Genomic DNA, 18,560 nt, shown 5'->3' with positions numbered 1-18,560 from the left:
CCGAAAGTACATTGGTACAAATGTATTATCATTACCGACCACAAAGTTCTGCAAAATGTACCAAAAGCATTTATACACGTGCAAGAAAGATGGCGAAAGATAAAAGCGATTCGGCGACTACACATTTACACTGGGCATTGCACCTACGTCGAAGCGACACGACAGAAAAATGAGAACAAGGAAACTGAAAACCACTACAATATGGACACGAGAGGCGCAACTGGGCGTTTCGACAAACTCACGTGGTCAGGGAACGAGAAAGAAAGAATGATGTACTAAAGGTGTACAAGAAACTTAACGCACAACAATATTTTGTACAGGATATTTACCCATTTGCACTGTTAGTTTTTGTTACATCGTTTGATGGTAAAAGCCGATTTGGCACTGTACGCGACGCGTATAACACGTAAACCCGCATAAGCTGTATTTGTAACTAAGAATAAATATTAGATGAACAATTTTTGGCCTGCTGAATACAAGACGCATATGACATATGCGAACACGAAATCTAAAACATTTTTGATGTAAAAAATAAATACCACGGCGGCTAATGTATTGTCCTGGGGTATACCTGTGATTTCACAATCGACACAAGGCGGTCAGGACACTGGAACACAAAACAATTGCAGTTTTGGCCCATCCTAACAGACAACAAACAAAAGCCAATGACAAAAGCATTTCAGACTTAGGCAACGTTGTCTACTTCGGGGGATTAGCTTACTTTACGACAGTGGGAATTTAAATCCCAATAGTATTGATTATATCGAAAGCTGTCCGATAGAAAAGTTATTGTGACAGACTGTGGCTCGTAAACAGATCGCTATTATCGATTTTGGCTTGCTGATAACTGATAAGCCACCACGAAATGCGGCATGTGTCTGCCAATGTTCCACGTTTTGTGTGCAGGTAAAATAGTTCTGGCAAGTGTAAGGGATACAATTACATGTGATATACGTCTGGTGCAACGATCGATGATACAATTTTGAACAAAAACAAGAAAACAACTATTTTTAGCCTACGAGCGATTATCTACTTTTCCCACTTTAAAAACAAAATAGTAATCTTGGCTTAAGATAGCAAAGCAATTGTGCGTCATAATAAGTTAAATTTGTTCAACAAAAAAGTTATTAAGACAAAGTGTAGAATAATTATTAAATTCGTTTTTTTTTATCACAAGGCCTTTAATACTTTGTACATACGACTAGTAAAATAGGTTTGTAAGAGCTACTCAATTTCACTTTACAAGCACAGTGAGTTACTGTTATTCTAATACAATGTCCGCAGATTGTACACAACGTTAAAGGGGCATCAATAATTCAAAGAACTATCCTAATCGAAATTGCTCCAAGGTCAGCGCAAGTGACATTCTCCGACTAGAGTTAAGTCCCCAATTAGCTGTTCACTATTACCAACCCAAACTCAGGAGTCAAATTGCGATAAACCCTGATTTGGAACGAGTTTAATGTAGACTGCCCGGCCAAGACATAATAGTGAGATGCAGGTTGCCAGGTGTGGTTTTAAGCATTTGAACCACAGCTGTGTGTGTAAGGTTGGCCGCCTCACGTCCGTTGATTGCTACGATTTGATCTCCGCACTTGACGTTGCCTTGGTGGGCCGCTGCTCCATTTGGCACTACGTATCTGAAACAAATATCCAAATTTACGGATTTTTACGATTCTTTTATTACTAAAATTTACGTATTTTTCTTCACATTTTTTTAACGAAGTAAGTAGGGTATCTGCCACATTCGTTCACAGCACGTTCGTAGTTTAGTAAACGCTTGACTTACGGTGTTGTGACCTAGTTTATGGCGTCTTAGCTAATTTCCGTTTTGTAAGCTGGCCAAACAATACCATACACAAATCATACGCTTTTATGACGTTAACAAGAGGTTTTAAAAAGCGTTCATATCTCATATACACCTGTTTGGGAAACCATTTCAATTAAAAACTTACTTGACAAACACAGGCGTTCTATCTGCTTGTGAGTTGATCCTTCCACCCACTATACTGAACCCGAGCCCTTGCTGTTGTCTTCTTAGTACTACGTCACGTTCCAGGCGACATTGGGGCGGAACGGCAAGCCACATCCGCCATGATGGTGTCCATGATGCCCAGCAGTTGACCCCTCCTGAGTTCCGACGGCCATGCTGGTGATGAACTCCACTAAGCTCTTCCCATAAGGCGAAGTCTTCCGCTTTACCGTTGTAGTTTAGCTCGATAGCTAGAAAACAAAGCAGGGTGATTGTTTGTGTCCCGGTTGATGATTTGCTTAGAAGTCGTGTGTGCGCAATTTCCGCTAACGTCATGCATTTTTAGTTTGTTACTGAAATCAGTTTGTTTACCCCAGATGTAGTATTCGGGTTATGTCATAGCAAAATATGATAGTATGGTAGCCTTAATCAAATATTTCGACGGAAAGTATCTTAAATAGGAAAATGTGTCATCTAAAAACAACATTATTCTACAGATCGCTGGATCTGTGACCAACGCTACAGTTGGTTATTTTCATTTTCCAGTCGCACTAGTGTGTCTAGTCGTCACAATACGTGCAACTCAATGATGGCAACAATGCATCATGTGATCCACAAAACCACAGAAATAACCTCAACGCGAGCACAACTTTGGAAATACAGCAGAGTGGAACAAACTTTGTTTTGACTTTTACTTGGGTCAACTTATTCCAAAATTATTTTTAAACACCTCCTTTTTACCCCACACACTTAAACCCATGCAAAACGCTTGTTAGTTTTTTTCTACCTAAAACCTGTGATCAACCAAATCATGCAAGACTAAAAAAATACTCACCAACAAGCTCCACCTCCTTGCAATGCTGGGCTGCATCTTTCAGAACAGAGATAGCCTGTGAGTGACTGAGTCCTGTCAGCTGAATACCATTGACTTGCATTAAAAGATCCCCTCTTGAGAGTTTCTTGTCCCGCCCCAACACCCCTTGAGGTTGCACATCTTGGACAAATACTGGTAGATCACCCCGCAATCCTGATGTGCCACCAGCCACCACTATTCCAAGACTCTCCTGGGGAGCTTTTGTCACAGATATCACCTACAATATAGTTTTCAATATTTGTTTCAATGGTGTTAATATTCCTCCAACTATAGTCCCAAGATGAAAAAAACAAATATTAAGTCTTTAGTCAAAATACTATGCTGCCTATGTATCCTCTTCAGGTAAGGGGATCCATAATAATTCAATAAATTTGTATCTCCTAAAATGAAATAGTTCATAAAATGTGTTGTGTGAGCCATTAATGCTGAAGTTGTGTTCACTTTTTACAGACAAATTTCATGAAGTAAATGCAGACCATGGTTCTTACCTTTTCTCTGTAAGAAGCACACAAAGGTTGAAGTTCTGGGATTGGTAACGACAAGACTGGCTTGGTTTGTTCAGGAGTGGCCACAACCTGAACACATTTGCCAAGAAAGAAATTACCAGAAAAGGTAAATAATTATGTTTTAAAGATTGTCAAAACACAATTATAAATCTAATAGACCATTTTAAAAAATCTGTTGTTTAACAAAATGATTACCAACATTAAAATGACAATTTAAGTACCTGCTGATTGCTTTGTGATCTTGGCAGGGTTTTATCTGTCGCCCAGGGATTTACAATGATGTCAGATTGTCGTACAACTTGACGACTAGCAATGATGTTAACTCGCTCACCAGAGCTCTGTGTCAGAACAGACATGTCATGTGTTTGCCATGTCAACAAAATACTAAGATACCAAGCCCATTTTATAGGAAATGACTTGTAGTTTTACTTTCAATCGGATGGGATCAGGTAAAAGATAGGTTAAAGATAAAACAACTACTTTAAATTAGGCCAAATCCAATTCATGTTTCTAAAATTAGACATTTAACCGAAAGTTACACAAGTTTCATGTTGTAATTTATCAGTGAACATAAGTACACACTGTGATTATACTTTTACTACTAACCTAAAATAACAGTTACTTGAATAAAAATTATGAAAATTAACTAACAAAACTTGTATTCACTTGTAAACACCAAAAAACAAGATTCCAAATGTACAAGTACTTACAACAAATTGTTTAAAGAAGATGTGTTTAAAAATTTTACCTGTATAATACGAGCTGCAGACTCTGGTGTTCCATTTCTGAGGTCAGTTTGTGAGATTTCGAGAATTCGATCACCAGCTTGCAGTTTACCATTTGCATGAGCAACTCGACCTTCAACCAACTCAAGAATGTAGACACCAGGTCGCCCATCCTCACATGTGGTTATCTACAAGCAAAGGTTACTGCATTATAGATACAAAACTTTCAGGCCATGTTTTAAATGCTGTTTTTTTCAGGTGTGATATCAAGAACCTGCATTGAAGCACTGGGAACTAAGTGAAAACATTTCTGATAAAGGGAACAAAGCCGTAGAGTAAATCAACCGCTCATAATATTGTAAAACTTCGCAGAGAGATGAATGCAGGTTTTTCAGGGTTTGAAACATCTGGCTAATTATAACAGTATTGAAAAAAGCCATTAAAAGTGTAGCATACCTTAATGCCAAGTTGTTCAGACGGTGGTTTTAATAAAGATACAATGATTTTTTCCTCTTGGTAAGCCACTTGGTTACTTTCATGTACTTCCCCACATGTTACAGAATTTTCACGTAGCACAGTGAATCTCATCAGGTGAGCTGTGCGACTTAGAATAGCTCTTGCCTCAACATGACTTACATTGTGCAAGTCCTCTCCATTCACCTACCACAAACATTTTTTTCAAAAAGTGGTAAAAGTGTCCATTTGGTATTGGTGTAAATTTTGGTGTGTAATATTTTCAATACAATGCAGCACAGTAGTAACTAGGAAATTAGGCACAGACAAGTTTGTAAAAATGGCGCTTTCCGCCTGCAATTCAAACTTGGCAACCCACTCCAAACTACTTTATGCTAAGAGCACTTGAATGAACTGTGGGTAATTACATGGACATATGTGGTCGTGCAGTTGAAGTTGAAAATCTGTTCCATACCTCAATTATAATGTCCCCTGTTAAAATCCTTCCATCCTCGGTCACTAGACTACCAGGAATGATATTCTGGACAATTATATTTCTTAATGGTGTGTCGTTGCCACCCACAATGGCCAGTCCTAATTCAGCAACGCCTTCAGGTCGAAATAGCTCAACAGAATGTTTGGTGCAATCGGGATAAATACTTTCTAAAGGATTCCCTTAGAACAGATTAAAAGCTTGTTAAAACAGTTTCCCAATTGTCCACACATGCTTTTATAACAGATTAGTAACCGCAAGGGGCAATTAGTTTTCTAGAGGACTACTTAAAGTGGAACAAATATACATTTAAAAAAATCTAACATTTCAGATTTTGTAACATGTTGTCAAAACTACATCAAAGTATGAACTTAGAAAAAGGCACAATTATCATTTCCATAATTGTCAATAAACACCAGAAAAATACATTTAAATTTTTCACTGGCAATCAGGGAAATGATAAATCTAATACAGAATAGCAATTTCAAAATAGTTTTGAGTGCAAAACACAAAATAATGTCGAGGATAATGGATTTGTGCCAAATTCTGAACACATCTAGTCAGTGATCATCAATTATTCAACAAAGCAATTTGCCAAAAGACTACATAATGACAAGAGAAATGAGCAAAGTCTCACTGCAACCTTTCAAATGGCAGTAGCAGTTCTTACAATTTACCTTCGAATTGCTGAAACTTGCAATGTTTTATATGATCAACTTGCTCAACCCTGGGCCCCTTATATGAACAACCATATATTGCTTTGCTACAACGAATCATTCCACCAGGACACCTAAAACAAAGCATGCGTTTGCTAAAACATTTCAAGGTAATAAATGCTATTTAACGTTAGTAAAATTTGAAGTGTTACTGGTAAAATATTTTGAACCTAAAATGATGAAAATTGGATTTAATTTAAATAATTCAAATTTACAATTCATTTGATACAGAGGCAGATTACCCAGTTAAGGCATAAGAACAATAGGCACACAGCATAGAACAGTGCGCATTTCAAAATTAGCTTGTATCTGTACCTTTCTTTTAAATGTGCTTCGAGGTCGGTTCTCGGTAATTTGAGATCACAATGGTCATGGTTGGGGCAGCGCACAGTTAGTTTGTTGACCAGTTTTCTCAATACAAGACTTGACTGCCAGCAGTCCCCAGATCTACAATTGTTAATACCTTTTAGCACATATATGTCAAGATATCGATTCTTACAATAGTTTATCCATTTTTAGCCTTCCAAATTTTATCCGATAACGTAATGTTAGGCGTAAATTACATGTTTTGCATGTTAAAGATGTCAAATTATTTGGCCAAAAACAAATCTTTGTAAAATCGCTGATTAACATGAATAAAAATTTAAAACCAAAGTTTTAGTAATAGTTTTAACCTCTATTGTTCATTAAATGTTGACCATTGACCAAACAATAATATATATAAATATTTTAGCACTTCGTCCCACAATATTTTATGTTTTTCAATCAAATATGTTTTTTTGTTTTGTACCCTTTTATATTATATTTTACCACAGGCTGTCTATAAATTAAAATAACCTCCATATAATATAACACAACACTTTCAAAATGTACTTACCCTACAGTCAGTTCCTTTCTATCTATAGGGCACATTTTCTTGAGGCGGACATAATTTTTCAAACAAATCGAACAAAATGTATGCCCGCATTTAGTGTCATATGGATCCACAAAGGGTTGCAAACAGATATCACATTGAAGGTCATCATCAATTTCCTTAAAACAACCAAATTTTCTTAAGTTGGATTTTTACATTTTGTACTTAGTTTATTTTTAAAAAAGGAAGTAAACTTTTAAGTCGGTTTTTAATCAGGGCATAACAACTACTACTTTCTCCATTTTATCATATACTCACCTCTATATAATCGTATTCATGATTTTCTGCAACGCGATGGCGTTGTCCACAATGTTTGCACAGTGGCGAAGCAGTATTGCTGTTTTGTATTAAAGTTTGTGCTTTGTCAGGTTCAAGATGAGAGGCTTCCACTGAGCTAGCTGTATTAGCCTGATTTACATCAGGTGTGGGCAAAATCTGTGCTTGTTGCTCTTGGACTCGTCGACTGCGCTTGTTTCTGTGTTTTGTGTGATCTGAAAACAGTTTTTGAATTACAGCAAATGTGTAAAAAAGTTACAAAATATACCAAAGGAATTATATACATCACTTCAATCATCTTGGTTAGATTGCAGCCACAACATTTACCTTTTGATGATGTTTTTCCATTGTTCTGATCAGTACTTCTTGGTTTTCTAGATTTTACTTTGTCAGTTGTTTCTGATTCAAGCAAAACATTTGGTTCATCTGTGTTCATTGTAAGGTCATGGGTGTTGGGGTATCGTGTTAACACTCCACGACCTTCAGTAGAATACATAGATGGATCAGAATAGTGTCTAGAGTGGGAGGCATGGTCACTCAGGTGAGTAAGAGTAGTAGGCTTAACCAAATCATCTCGGGATTTGTTTGCACTTTGAACTTCAGATGCACTCCTTGTACTACGGATTGGGCTAATCGCCAAGTCCTTATTTTTGCGGTTTTCGCTTTTACTGCGATGCTTTGACTTGAAGTTTTCATTTCCAATGGCTTGAGGATATGTCAAATTGTTTTCATTATTACATTGCATGTCCTCATAAGACACCTGGTTGTGACTAACACTTTTGGGAAGTCGTCCCACTGCCACAAAACCTACACCTCCTTGAACACCTGTGATTTCTACCACATCACTGTTAATACGTGCAGGTTGTGGAGAACAGTATGGCTCTGTTGGTTGATGGTCCATCATTGAAGAAGAATAGTGATTGTTGTATAACCTATCATATATATGGTCAGAGTCTCTTCTATTTCGATATCCAGACTGTTCCATTCTTTCCATATTTGCCGCAAATATCAGATTTAGGAAACAAGTTTTATGTTACGTTAACACACATTCTGCCTTCAGGAAGTAAGAAAGATGTATTTTGTTCTATGTATCGTAGTAAAGTTCGCATTTAAAACAATAAACGCACAACTGACTTGCCGTTGAAGGCAAAGTCCATTCCAATTTCCAATCTAACGTAACAAGTTAACAGTTTGGTATTTGTTTATTTTGTTAATATTTGCCAAAACTCGTCAGTAACAAAGAACCATTTGACCCAAAACAAAACTCAAGTCCACTGTCCGCCAAAACCGTTTACGTTCATTGAGCATAACTTTTGCCTTTAATTATTTGGACTTTTCTCCACAGGTTTCCCCTCATCCGAATTCACTGATTTGTAGAATGCAATCCATAGAAATTCTAAATGACAAGAACAACTGCCGTGATTACAAAAATAGCTATTAAAGGAATTTGAGTTGCTTTATTTCAACTGATGATGCTGTAGCCACTACAAATTGATCTGTCAAAGTTTCAGTGAAGATAAGATGAACAAAATGAAACTAACAACATAAAAAAATGCGTTTTTACCTAAAATTAGAGCATATGAACTTGATAAATGAATAAATATGGCCTGAATACACTATCTCAGATTTCGGTGCAACGTTATTTGTAGACTAACAGTTTATTTTATTAATATCCTACGTTTTATTTCTATGGAATTTGATGCAACTGTTATTTATTAACAATTTGGGAATTCCCCCAAATCTTCACCTTTGCGTTTCAGTGGTTCCCAACTTTTTGTCCTAATCGGCATGGTTTTGATTTCAAATGTCTTCTGCAGCGCAGCAACTTCTTGCAGGAAAGTTTGCGTGACGGGTACGAAATCTTACAAACCACAAAACTACACTACAACAACAACCTCACATTTGCTTTTGTGACAGGTATTGGAATAGTTTCTCCACTAGGCTGTACCCGCACGTTTGTTTGGAATAAACTGGTAAATGGAGAATGTGGCATTTCAATATTGCCTAAACCAATAAAAGACATTCCTTGCCAAATAGCTGCTGCTGTTCCAAAAGGTGACAATAAATTAAAATCTTTTTTGAAAATTAAAATTACTTGTAATGCAAATCTAAACACACGTTTCAGGCACAAAACCAGGCCAGTTTTCCAGAACACCTTCCCGATCCCATTCCCTGGCTTCATTATTTGCATGCCAAGCTGCTGCTGAAGCTCTTCAAGATGCAAAATGGATGCCACAGTCTGACAAACAGCAACAAAGGACTGGTATTTAGTAACAAAATGTAACAGAGATACTCTTTTCCATGTCCCTTTCTTGGTCTTTTGTATTCCACTAACACTTCTAATAATCCACTTTTTTGGCTTAGGTTAAAACATATATGAGTTGAACAATATTGCTAATTCAGAATAAAAGTGCCTTTATTTTTAAATTACGGTAGATAATCAGGTAATTTTAGCATTCAAGCATAACATTGTTGTGTTTCTGTGGTATTTATTTTAGGTTTCTATATGTATTTAGGTGTTTCATTGGGAATGGGTATGGTAGATTTGGAAGTGATAGATGACACATCTAGAAAGCTAAGAGAAGAAGGATATAGGTCAGTCAGTCCCTTCTTCGTTCCTCGAATTCTATTGAACATGGCTGCAGGACACATCAGTATTGAACACAAACTGAAAGGTCCTAACCACTGTGTATCCACTGCCTGCACAACAGGTTCAACACAATATTTGGTATTTTTTGTGAAATGTGTAATGTGATTGTACTTAGTTGTATCCTGTTTAGGAGCTCATGCAATCGGCGATGCTTTTCGATTTATAATGCATAATGACTGTGATGTGATGGTAGCTGGTGGGACTGAAGCTTGTTTAACACCCGCTGCCATTGCTGGCTTTGCAAAAGCAAGGGCACTTAGTACAAAATATAACGATTCTCCAAAACAATCTTCCATGCCGTTTCACCCAAAAAGGTCTGTTTGACATTGTGCTACTGCTGAAATAAAATTAGGTATATTAGGTTGGGATTCCATTTTAAAACAGAGATGGTTTTGTGATGGGGGAAGGGGCTGCTGTTCTTGTGTTAGAGGAAAAGCAACATGCTATAAACAGAGGTGCAAACATTTATGCTGACCTACTAGGATATGGTTTGTCAGCAGACGCATCCCACATAACAGCTCCATCTCCTGATGGTGAGTTTTTAAATATGCTTCAAATTTGAATTAAAACATAACCCCCAAGAATACATAGAATACATCCTGCAGACTTTTCAACTATCACTGTTATCATCATCAGTGCTTATGCATCAGTGCAAATCATTTTACAGTTTTTATTCATCTAGTATACTGTTCGAAACTGTTCTGTCTTTTAAGAGTTGTACAGTTTTATCCACATATGCAGGTGCTTTACAGGCTCTGGTGCCATAGCATGCATGAATGCGGCAATAAATGATGCAGGAATTAGGCCTGAAGAAGTAACTTACATCAATGCTCATGCTACTTCGACTCCACTTGGTGATGCTGTAGAAAATTTGGCAATAAAGAAGTTATTCGGGAAACATGCATACAATGTTTCAGTGTCATCTACCAAAGGAGCTGTTGGACATTTGTTAGGTTGGTCAGCCACAGTTACAGCTACTGATGATGAAACAAAACATATTTGTTGAGCCATAAAATAAAAAATATCTGTTGGATGTAAGGTGTTTAATTGTTTGCATTTTCATAGTTAGGTGTAATATGAAATTTTGACAATTTAGTTGGACGCTTCTGTTCTATGATTGAAGGAATCATAAACAAACAAAAATTAGTTTAAAAAAAAAATAATTAAAAAAGTGCCAATAAAGTATTAATACCGTGCATTTTCACTTTGGAGTTACCTTGTCCCGTTTTTGCCATATTTTATCAAGCATGTAAAAAACTCATAATCTAGGTAAGGTGGTTATCGCTTGGACGTTTTATGGCAATTTAACTCAGTGATCATGAAAATATAAACCCAGATTTCGCATATTCCAGGTGCAGCAGGAGCAATTGAAGCAGCTTTCACTGTGTTATCTTGTCACCATGGAGTATTGCCACCGACACTGAACTTGGATTGTGTCGATGAAGAAATGGATCTGAACTATGTACCTTTGGTTAAGCAAACATGGGAATCTAAACGGTAAAACACCTTTGTACATGTTTATTAAAAAGTGGAACATCAACAAAACTGAATCGCCTGTAAATGCTTAGACGATTGTCTAAATCAGGGCTTCCCAAACTTTTTTAATCGCGACCCCGTTTAATCTATTAAAATTGTCCGCGACCCTTCACGGGTAATATGATAAACAGTGCAAAAAATAAGGTTGTTGTATTTATTGATACGACTAATTTGAGCAAAAACTAAAAACAACCTACGGGAACTCGGGAGTCTACTAATTTACAGGTCCAAACACCGATACCTTTTACGTGCTTTAGCCTTTTTAGTTTCTGTCAAGTTGTTTTGCAAATAGGCACTTGTCGCAATGTATTCGTGTGGTTTGGCCGTTTGCTGTGCGTCGAGATGATACGCACGTACGTGAAGGACGATTTGCCGAATCGGCAATTTTAACAACGATTTAGGTTTTAAGTAATTTGTTAGGGCGAAAAATAAAGTAAAAGCAATTTATGTTTTAAATCATGTATTATTGACGGTCACCTTGCACCAAGTTTTGAGGTCACCTTGCACCAAGTTTAGGCCATTGCAGTGCTTTGCAAACGGATATTAAACACTGCTTTGAAATCGTAAATTTATTACTTATTTTTATTTTTTATTGGAGAAATTTTTTGCGCCAAACAATACTTAAACGTTAGTCTATAACTCTATATGTCATAGTTTATGTTGCATTAAAATGCCTGTGTATTTCAAAACAATTGCAATCGTTGCGTTTCAACCGACGTCTGTTCGTGCGGCACCCCCACACCCCCGTACTCCACGGCATGGGGTACTTTCTTTCTGTGTATGGAGTAATTGGTACAGCTCTCTGCGACCCCTCAAGTTTGTTTAGCGACCCCTTCCGGTGTCGCGACCCCCAGTTTGGGAAGCCCTGGTCTAAATGATATTAAACAGTCTAAACTCTAATACAACAAAGTGGGAAATTTTATGCCCCTACTTTTAATTTTTTGATGAACATAAATTCATAACTGGGATCAGCTCTGAAGCGTCTATGCAGACCAGCGATCACGGCACACACATAAAGCACAGTACGACAAGGACCGTTACATATGAGTGTGCCGAGATCGCTGGTCTGCATTGCGCTTTAGGGCTAGTGCCAGTTATGGTTTTCTGTTTATCTTAACGAATACTGGTCAATCTCGGAAATCCCTACTTCGAGGCTGACTTGTGCAGTATACATGGTAGGCAACGGTGATTGTGATTCGACTTTCGGCGGATTCTTATCTGACCCTGCGTAGTTCACTTGGTAGAGCGCGAGTCCCTGGAAGACTCCTGTCGTGGGTTCGGGCAGACTAGATTTTTTTCCTACGGCTTGCCATATGGTGGTGAATGCTTGTTGGCAGGCTGATCGGTATGGTGCCTTTAACAGGCCTGGCGTACTGTGACATACTTTTGAATTGGCTTGTAGAATTGACTTTTAGGGTTCCCTTGAAAGTTGCACTTTCACATGATGTAAACACGTTAAGATACTTGGTGCATTTAGAGCCAAACGTTTTAGTCGTTCGCCCTTGTACTTTCGGTTTGTGCTTTAGTTTTGTGCCTGTTTTGTGCCTACAACTTTGGTTCAAAAAACTAAGTTACGGAGTCGAATTTGGTTAAATGACATTGTGAAAATTAAATTGCTTGGTGCACCAAGCCGGTTGGAATTGCGCAATAAAACGTGGCGAACGCAATAATTTAACCCACTACCAAACTTGAATCTTTTAAATTAAATCATACAAATGGCATGTATTTTAGCATTTATTATTAGTTTGACATGCACGTAACACTTTTGATTTACAGGAAAATTGCTTTGACCAATTCATTTGGATTCGGCGGAACAAACGCTACATTGTGTTTTTCTGGTGTTTGAATTAAGATTCATTGCAAATCTTCGTTTACTCGCCTTTGTGACACAAGACGAAGGAAAAAATGTACTTTCACCTCAAAAAGCGGTCATGGAATTTGAGGTCCATGAAATCTCAAAACGGAGTAATGTTTTTACAACAAAACATTTGCGATTATACTGGACAAGGTAAAATTGTGCCTCTAAAATGTGATGACGAATAGAAGATTCTTGTGCAATTAGGTGCACGTTAAAACTATTTATCATTCTTGTGCGAAAAAAATATGCGGTCCGCTCAACACATTTTAAAGGACATAAACTTGATGTTTTGTATTTTTTTGTTTTATCAGGAAAGAAATCGTATTAATCAATTTAAAAAACGGCTATACATTACTTAAGTACATGATCCAGGAGTTTCATACTTTATTGTTTGACTTATTGTACTTTATGTGTAATAACTTTGTAACATTTAGTTGAATTCACCTATTTTACGGTTAAGAACGATTTGCTTGAGACTTTCCACTTTCTTAAAATTACTTATTGCATAACATTATAAGAACGTAAAAAGATTATGAAGGTTTATATTTGGCCTTTTCTACAATTTTGTCTTTTCTACAAATACACGCACATTTTGTTTTTGCGAAACACCAAACAAAATTTTCTAATGGTGCAATTAAAAAAAAACAAGACCACACTCAACTATTGTATTATGTTTAAGCAACAACAGACCAATGCAGTTACTTTGTTACTCTTATTATTACACAACAATAAAAAAGTAAGTCACGGTGGAACATTCAAACAGATGAGAGGATAATTACTTACATAAAAGAAAAGGTATCTACCCCCTTCCTGTTAAGCCTGTGATTTTGGACCGGTGTTTCATTGAGCACTAATGATACTAGTAAATTTTATGCGAAACACCTGGCGATCATTCACGGAAAACCACGGAAAATCACTCGTTGCTACCAATTCGCATAAACACGTGTGTCACGTGTGACCCATTCGTTTTTGCTGGTAAAAACAATCACGTTAGTAGGTCAAATAGTAATAGTGTAGGCCAGTGGTTCTCAAACTCGGTTTTCGGGGCCGCATGCGGCTTCCAATTACTTATTTTGCGGCTCGCACCAGACCTCAGAAAACCACCAAACATTGCTATTTTAAGCTGCAGCTTATCATTTATTGGCTCTATATGCTTTTACATTGCTATTTTAGCTTTCAAAGTCATCTTCTTTAGTGATTTTCTCAAGGTTTCATTTTTTTGCGGCTCCCTACACACTTAAAAATGCCATTTGGCCCCGACAATAAAACAGTTTGCGAACCACTGGTGTAGGCTATGTAGTAAATCGTTAAATATTATGTATTTACGAAAGTAATATGTGTAAGAAAATCACCTTTCTAGTTGGTTTTCATTGAGTTAACATATATTTTACGTAACTACTGCCAAAGATTTACTGGTTCAGATTTTCATATTTGACAACGTGAAATCGGGTGCTTTTAAGACGCATGCCTTTGCCAACTTTTCCCCCTTTGGATTCGGGGAAATAAGCAGCAAGCAAGAAAAGTCAACCAAAAATTCCATCACAGTTTATTTGCACCAAACACTTCTGTGAATTGAAGTGTTTATTCCACGATTCATTTCATCCGATGTTACGGCGAGATTGATAATTTTAGTCAGACAAAATGAAACGGGCACTTGGCATAAGATTAATTACGACTCCCAGTTGTCACACAACAAATGGGGCGTCCGACACCTAACCCAGGGACGTGGTACTGTTTACCACAACGGGCTACACGTATTATAATGATTCTGATGGCAAGACATGCATACAACATAATTTGAATATGCGTGTATATATTTTTTAAAATCGAAATCATGGAATATTTTATTTGCATTGTCACTTCATAATAAAGACTATGGGTTATCTAGTCAAGTGTCCTTGAACTCTACTGGATATATGTTTACAATAGGATCGCAACCGACTGCATAAGCTGGCGGGGTACAACCGGTTGCGCAAAACGGTGGTTGCACTCTTATTAAACCCGCCTAATCGGAAACACAAACGTTTCCTGTGGTCTGTAAGGCAAACTCGTGCATCCGAATGGAAAAGTACACCAGGTGAATAATGAGATGTGAAATGTCTTCTCCCGCCAGAGATTAGCCTATGTAAGTAGGGCGAGGTAGACATGAACAGATTTTTTAAAAGAACTGCATACTCGACTGTGTGCTTTCGAAAGAGAAAGAAAGGTTATTGTTGTTGTGTGATTTTCTAATTTGTATAATTAGCACATATAGCTTCTATAAGTAATCAAATTATTCTATCGTGGGCTCGTTTTGATAGCTTCCCAAAACCTATTAAAAAAAACTTTTAACAGATCTAGTGGTTTTCCCTAATCTTCATGGCTTTTCATCCGTGATTATACCAATCAACTTAGAATTAACTAAAAAAATCTTCAATTACTTTAAAGTTATCCGCCACTTTTCGTATCAAAACAACGAAAGCTGTCCATTGCGCGCGTAGCCTGCACTCTGCACTAACGTCTGAAGCAATACGCAAAGCATAGGAATTCATTTTACAGAAGATCATGTAATCAGCGAGCCAATGAAAAAATATACACGTTTGCTCGTTTAAATATTTCTTCTTCAACGCCCATTTTCGATGCAAACTCAACATATTTGGGGTTACAGAACGCGTAATGCAGACGTTTTCTGGACTGTGTTAAGTCACACCACATTTTAGGCGACAACTTTTCTCACGCCACAGTATATTTTAGTCGCAAAACGTCATGTTAAAGAGCACATTTTTAAATCCAGACTGCGATTGGGATAGGGATAAAACTAAGTTTGTAAGTTGGGTTATTGTTATTTTGATTAAAAAAAAAAACTTTCCAACCGTAATAGTCATACAATTTGCTTTCAAATAACCTATCAATATTGAGCAAACTTCGTCTGATGTGAGTTCTTACGTTAAGTAGAATTTCCTTACTGTGTCGCGATGTCATTCCATTATATCAGCGGTTCTCAAACTGGGGCCCGGGGTTCCTTTGGGTTCCGCCACTTTGGGGGGGTCGCGAGGAGCTTACAGTATTTCTACAATGTTATGTAATATGAGACCTTGCGAGTTTATGAGCAAAAATTAGATAGACAAACGAGTTTTCTAAGACAAGATGTTGTTCTTTACTTCATTTTCAAGTAACAAACCGAGGCGATTGTTCGCGCACTATGTTTATATTATTTAGTCTTGTTTGTGACGTAATAAATTGCCTTTGAAACATTCCCACGCAAAGTAATCTTCCGAAACTAAACTAAATCCAATTTTGGATGTTGTTTTGGGAATGCTTTTGAAAGGAATAAATTAACTTTTAGTTTGGTAACTGGACAATCTTATTTTGCCAATGTATTTAAATTTTATGAATATATTTAGCTTGGACCGCGATGCTCGAAAAAATTGCAAAGGGACCGTTATCACAAAAAATTAAAAAAGTTTGAGAACCGCTATATAATATAGGGTTGCCATTCGTCCGGATTTTCCCTGACATGTCAGGGAATTTAGTGTTTAAATCTGCGTCAGGGAGAAATGTCAAAATGTACCTAAAAGTCCGGAATTCAAGAAAAAATATTTGTATATATTATAAAATTAATGTACCAACGGAGAAAGGTTCTAGTAGATAGCTACAACCGCGTCTATACCATGAAACGATAAGAGGTAAACTGGCGGCGCGCAGGTTAACGTACCTGTTACTGTTTGATGTGTGTGCGCGCGTAACAATACCTGTTTGTTACTAGATATTTAACAATATGCGTTAAATACACAAATAAAAATCCGCGTCTCAAGAAAACACTGCATTCGAAGCTATATGAGAACGTGGGAACCTTCATTTACCTGTGTACCTATTATGCAGGGAACTAACTCACAACTAAAAGTCGAATGCGTGAGACATAAAAACATTTTTACAGAGGCCTTTTTCTTCAAATTTGAAAAGGTGCTTGTGACTCCCATCGTTTAATTTTTTTGGTTTAAAAAAAACTTAACTAAACAGAAGCGTGCGCAGAAAGTTAATTGACAAGGATCAGAGTATCGTATGTAACGTTTTCTCGTGTCGCTGTCCGTGTGACTTCCCAATATTCTATTTTATTCCGGAATGAAGTGTTTGGATCGCAAAAATGGTCAACGCAGCGGTTCTCAGACTGGGGTCCGCGGTCCTTTAGGGCATTTTGCGGGGACCTCGAAAAGGTGGAAGTAATTCTATATCCTTATTTGGCGTCAGTTTGTGCAACTGGATAAGTTGAAATCAAAGTTCAAGTGAGAATCGACCGTCTCCAATGTTAAACAATAGGCTTTATTGCATGACAACTAACAAAAATGCAATTGTTCGCGCACAATTGTAATGTTTTTGTCCTGTGTGCGATGTCAGATTTGGATCATTGTTATGCGCAATTTTGCATAACTAGCTAAAATCCTGCAATCAACTTTCGTTTTTCTGAAATACACACTCAGACTTACGTCAACACATTTAGACTTAAAGTTTAAGAAAAACTGGGTTCACGCAACCGAGATAAATTTTGTCAGGGATTGTGTTTCATAAAATATGGCAACCCTAATATAATATCCTTTCGTTTGTTGAAACGGGTAGCAAACCAATAAGAAAAACCAATCAACTTTTTTTGCTTCCAGTCTAATTGAAAACATTTGCAACTCCGAAACCTTAATTACTGGTCTGGCAAATTTCACAATTTGACATATGTAGCTCGAAGGCACATTGCATGGTATTTATTAGCGCGATCAATTGGTCGGTATTATTATTGATAATTTCAGCGTTAAAGCGAAACGCCAAAGCATGTTTTATCGCCAAAGCATTCCTAAATTCTGTTCTTTTTTCAAAAAAAAACTGTTAACAGTCAGTTAAAGTTATCGGTGGTGATAAGGAAGCTGCTGTGCAGCAGGCAATAGCAGTGAAATCGGTACTAAACATAGTTTTGCATTTTAGTGCCGTTCACTCCTTGTACACAGCAAACTGCAACTTCTGTATGTTGAAGTATGGGGAGAATTTGTTATTTTATGTTAGATATATTATGAGAATTTTGTTGGGGGCTCGACCCCATTAACTGAATGCAAAACCTAGAAAGCAAAAAAAATGTTTAGGAAGTGTTTGTGACATCATAATGTGGTTTACGTTGTTAACGTTAGGCTTCATCTGGATGTCCTTTTCATAAAGTTAAATTAGCCAAAAAGGCCAACGGCACGGTTGTAAAAGTTTACGACCAAAACGCCCGCTGGCGTATCACAGTCAACGTACGATCAAGTTTCACCAAGTTTATCGCGTCAATAAAATACTGGAACTTTGTACAGTTAACATCAATATCTATTCCATTGTGAGAATAGCATTGTTCCATTGTGAGAATATCTCACGTAACTTACTATTTACTGTATTACCAACAGAAAGGGATTCAAAGAAAGAGTTTATATCAATGCGGTTTCATTTAAACTACCGCGTTGCTATGTTTTCTTACTTCAGGATAAAAACAAATACCTCAACTCACGCCTATAGTCATATGTTTCGGTAAAATCTAAAGTCTAAAACCTATGACTAATTCTGTCGAAAATCACAATGATGATAAAAAAAGAGCT

At 37.1% G+C, this 18,560-nt stretch overlaps 2 protein-coding genes across 3 annotated transcripts; one reads left to right on the top strand and one right to left on the bottom strand.

Moving 5' to 3' along the window:
* Positions 1 to 7: 7 nt before the first annotated feature.
* Positions 8 to 8,009, bottom strand: LOC145237127 (ligand of Numb protein X 2-like). Its single transcript, XM_080099883.1, has 13 exons — positions 7,256 to 8,009; positions 6,911 to 7,143; positions 6,617 to 6,771; positions 6,055 to 6,186; positions 5,701 to 5,813; positions 5,006 to 5,205; positions 4,534 to 4,737; positions 4,101 to 4,265; positions 3,574 to 3,690; positions 3,335 to 3,421; positions 2,808 to 3,063; positions 1,956 to 2,223; positions 8 to 1,640 (listed from the first exon to the last, which is right to left on the bottom strand). The coding sequence occupies exons 1-13, from the start codon at positions 7,920 to 7,922 to the stop codon at positions 1,460 to 1,462; spliced, it is 2,778 nt and encodes a 925-aa protein (XP_079956009.1). The 5' UTR covers positions 7,923 to 8,009; the 3' UTR covers positions 8 to 1,459.
* Positions 8,010 to 8,657: 648 nt separating this feature from the next.
* On the top strand, positions 8,658 to 13,627 carry LOC145237128 (3-oxoacyl-[acyl-carrier-protein] synthase, mitochondrial-like). Of its 2 annotated transcripts, XM_080099884.1 has the most exons (9): positions 8,659 to 8,780; positions 8,846 to 8,983; positions 9,054 to 9,191; positions 9,445 to 9,639; positions 9,709 to 9,892; positions 9,963 to 10,111; positions 10,331 to 10,531; positions 10,931 to 11,075; positions 12,891 to 13,627. In XM_080099884.1, the coding sequence occupies exons 1-9, from the start codon at positions 8,717 to 8,719 to the stop codon at positions 12,958 to 12,960; spliced, it is 1,284 nt and encodes a 427-aa protein (XP_079956010.1). In that variant the 5' UTR covers positions 8,659 to 8,716; the 3' UTR covers positions 12,961 to 13,627. The 2 variants fall into 2 exon arrangements, with proteins under 2 accessions (XP_079956011.1, XP_079956010.1); XM_080099885.1 differs by lacking the exon at positions 9,963 to 10,111 and having other exon boundaries at positions 8,658 to 8,780; positions 10,320 to 10,531.
* Positions 13,628 to 18,560: the final 4,933 nt, after the last annotated feature.

The sequence above is a fragment of the Phallusia mammillata genome, chromosome 7 (assembly GCF_965637545.1).
Source record: "Phallusia mammillata chromosome 7, kaPhaMamm4.hap1.1, whole genome shotgun sequence".
NCBI lineage: Eukaryota > Metazoa > Chordata > Ascidiacea > Phlebobranchia > Ascidiidae > Phallusia > Phallusia mammillata.
The sequence above is the reverse complement of the archived record's forward strand: the minus strand, read 5'-3'. Positions and strand labels throughout refer to the sequence as shown.

Bases quoted from the DNA above. Each gene is read 5' to 3' on its own strand.
- LOC145237127 (XM_080099883.1), bottom strand. From the start codon at position 7,922: ATGGAAAGAATGGAACAGTCTGGATATCGAAATAGAAGAGACTCTGAC. The intron at 3,691-4,100 runs GTAAAATTTTTA...GTTCTGACACAG, and splicing joins CTGCAGCTCGTATTATACAG to AGCTCTGGTGAGCGAGTTAA. The intron at 1,641-1,955 runs GTAAGTTTTTAA...TATTTGTTTCAG, and splicing joins AGAACGCCTGTGTTTGTCAA to ATACGTAGTGCCAAATGGAG.
- LOC145237128 (XM_080099884.1), top strand. From the start codon at position 8,717: ATGGTTTTGATTTCAAATGTCTTCTGCAGCGCAGCAACTTCTTGCAGG. The intron at 8,984-9,053 runs GTGACAATAAAT...CACACGTTTCAG, and splicing joins AGCTGCTGCTGTTCCAAAAG to GCACAAAACCAGGCCAGTTT. The intron at 11,076-12,890 runs GTAAAACACCTT...TTTGATTTACAG, and splicing joins CAAACATGGGAATCTAAACG to GAAAATTGCTTTGACCAATT.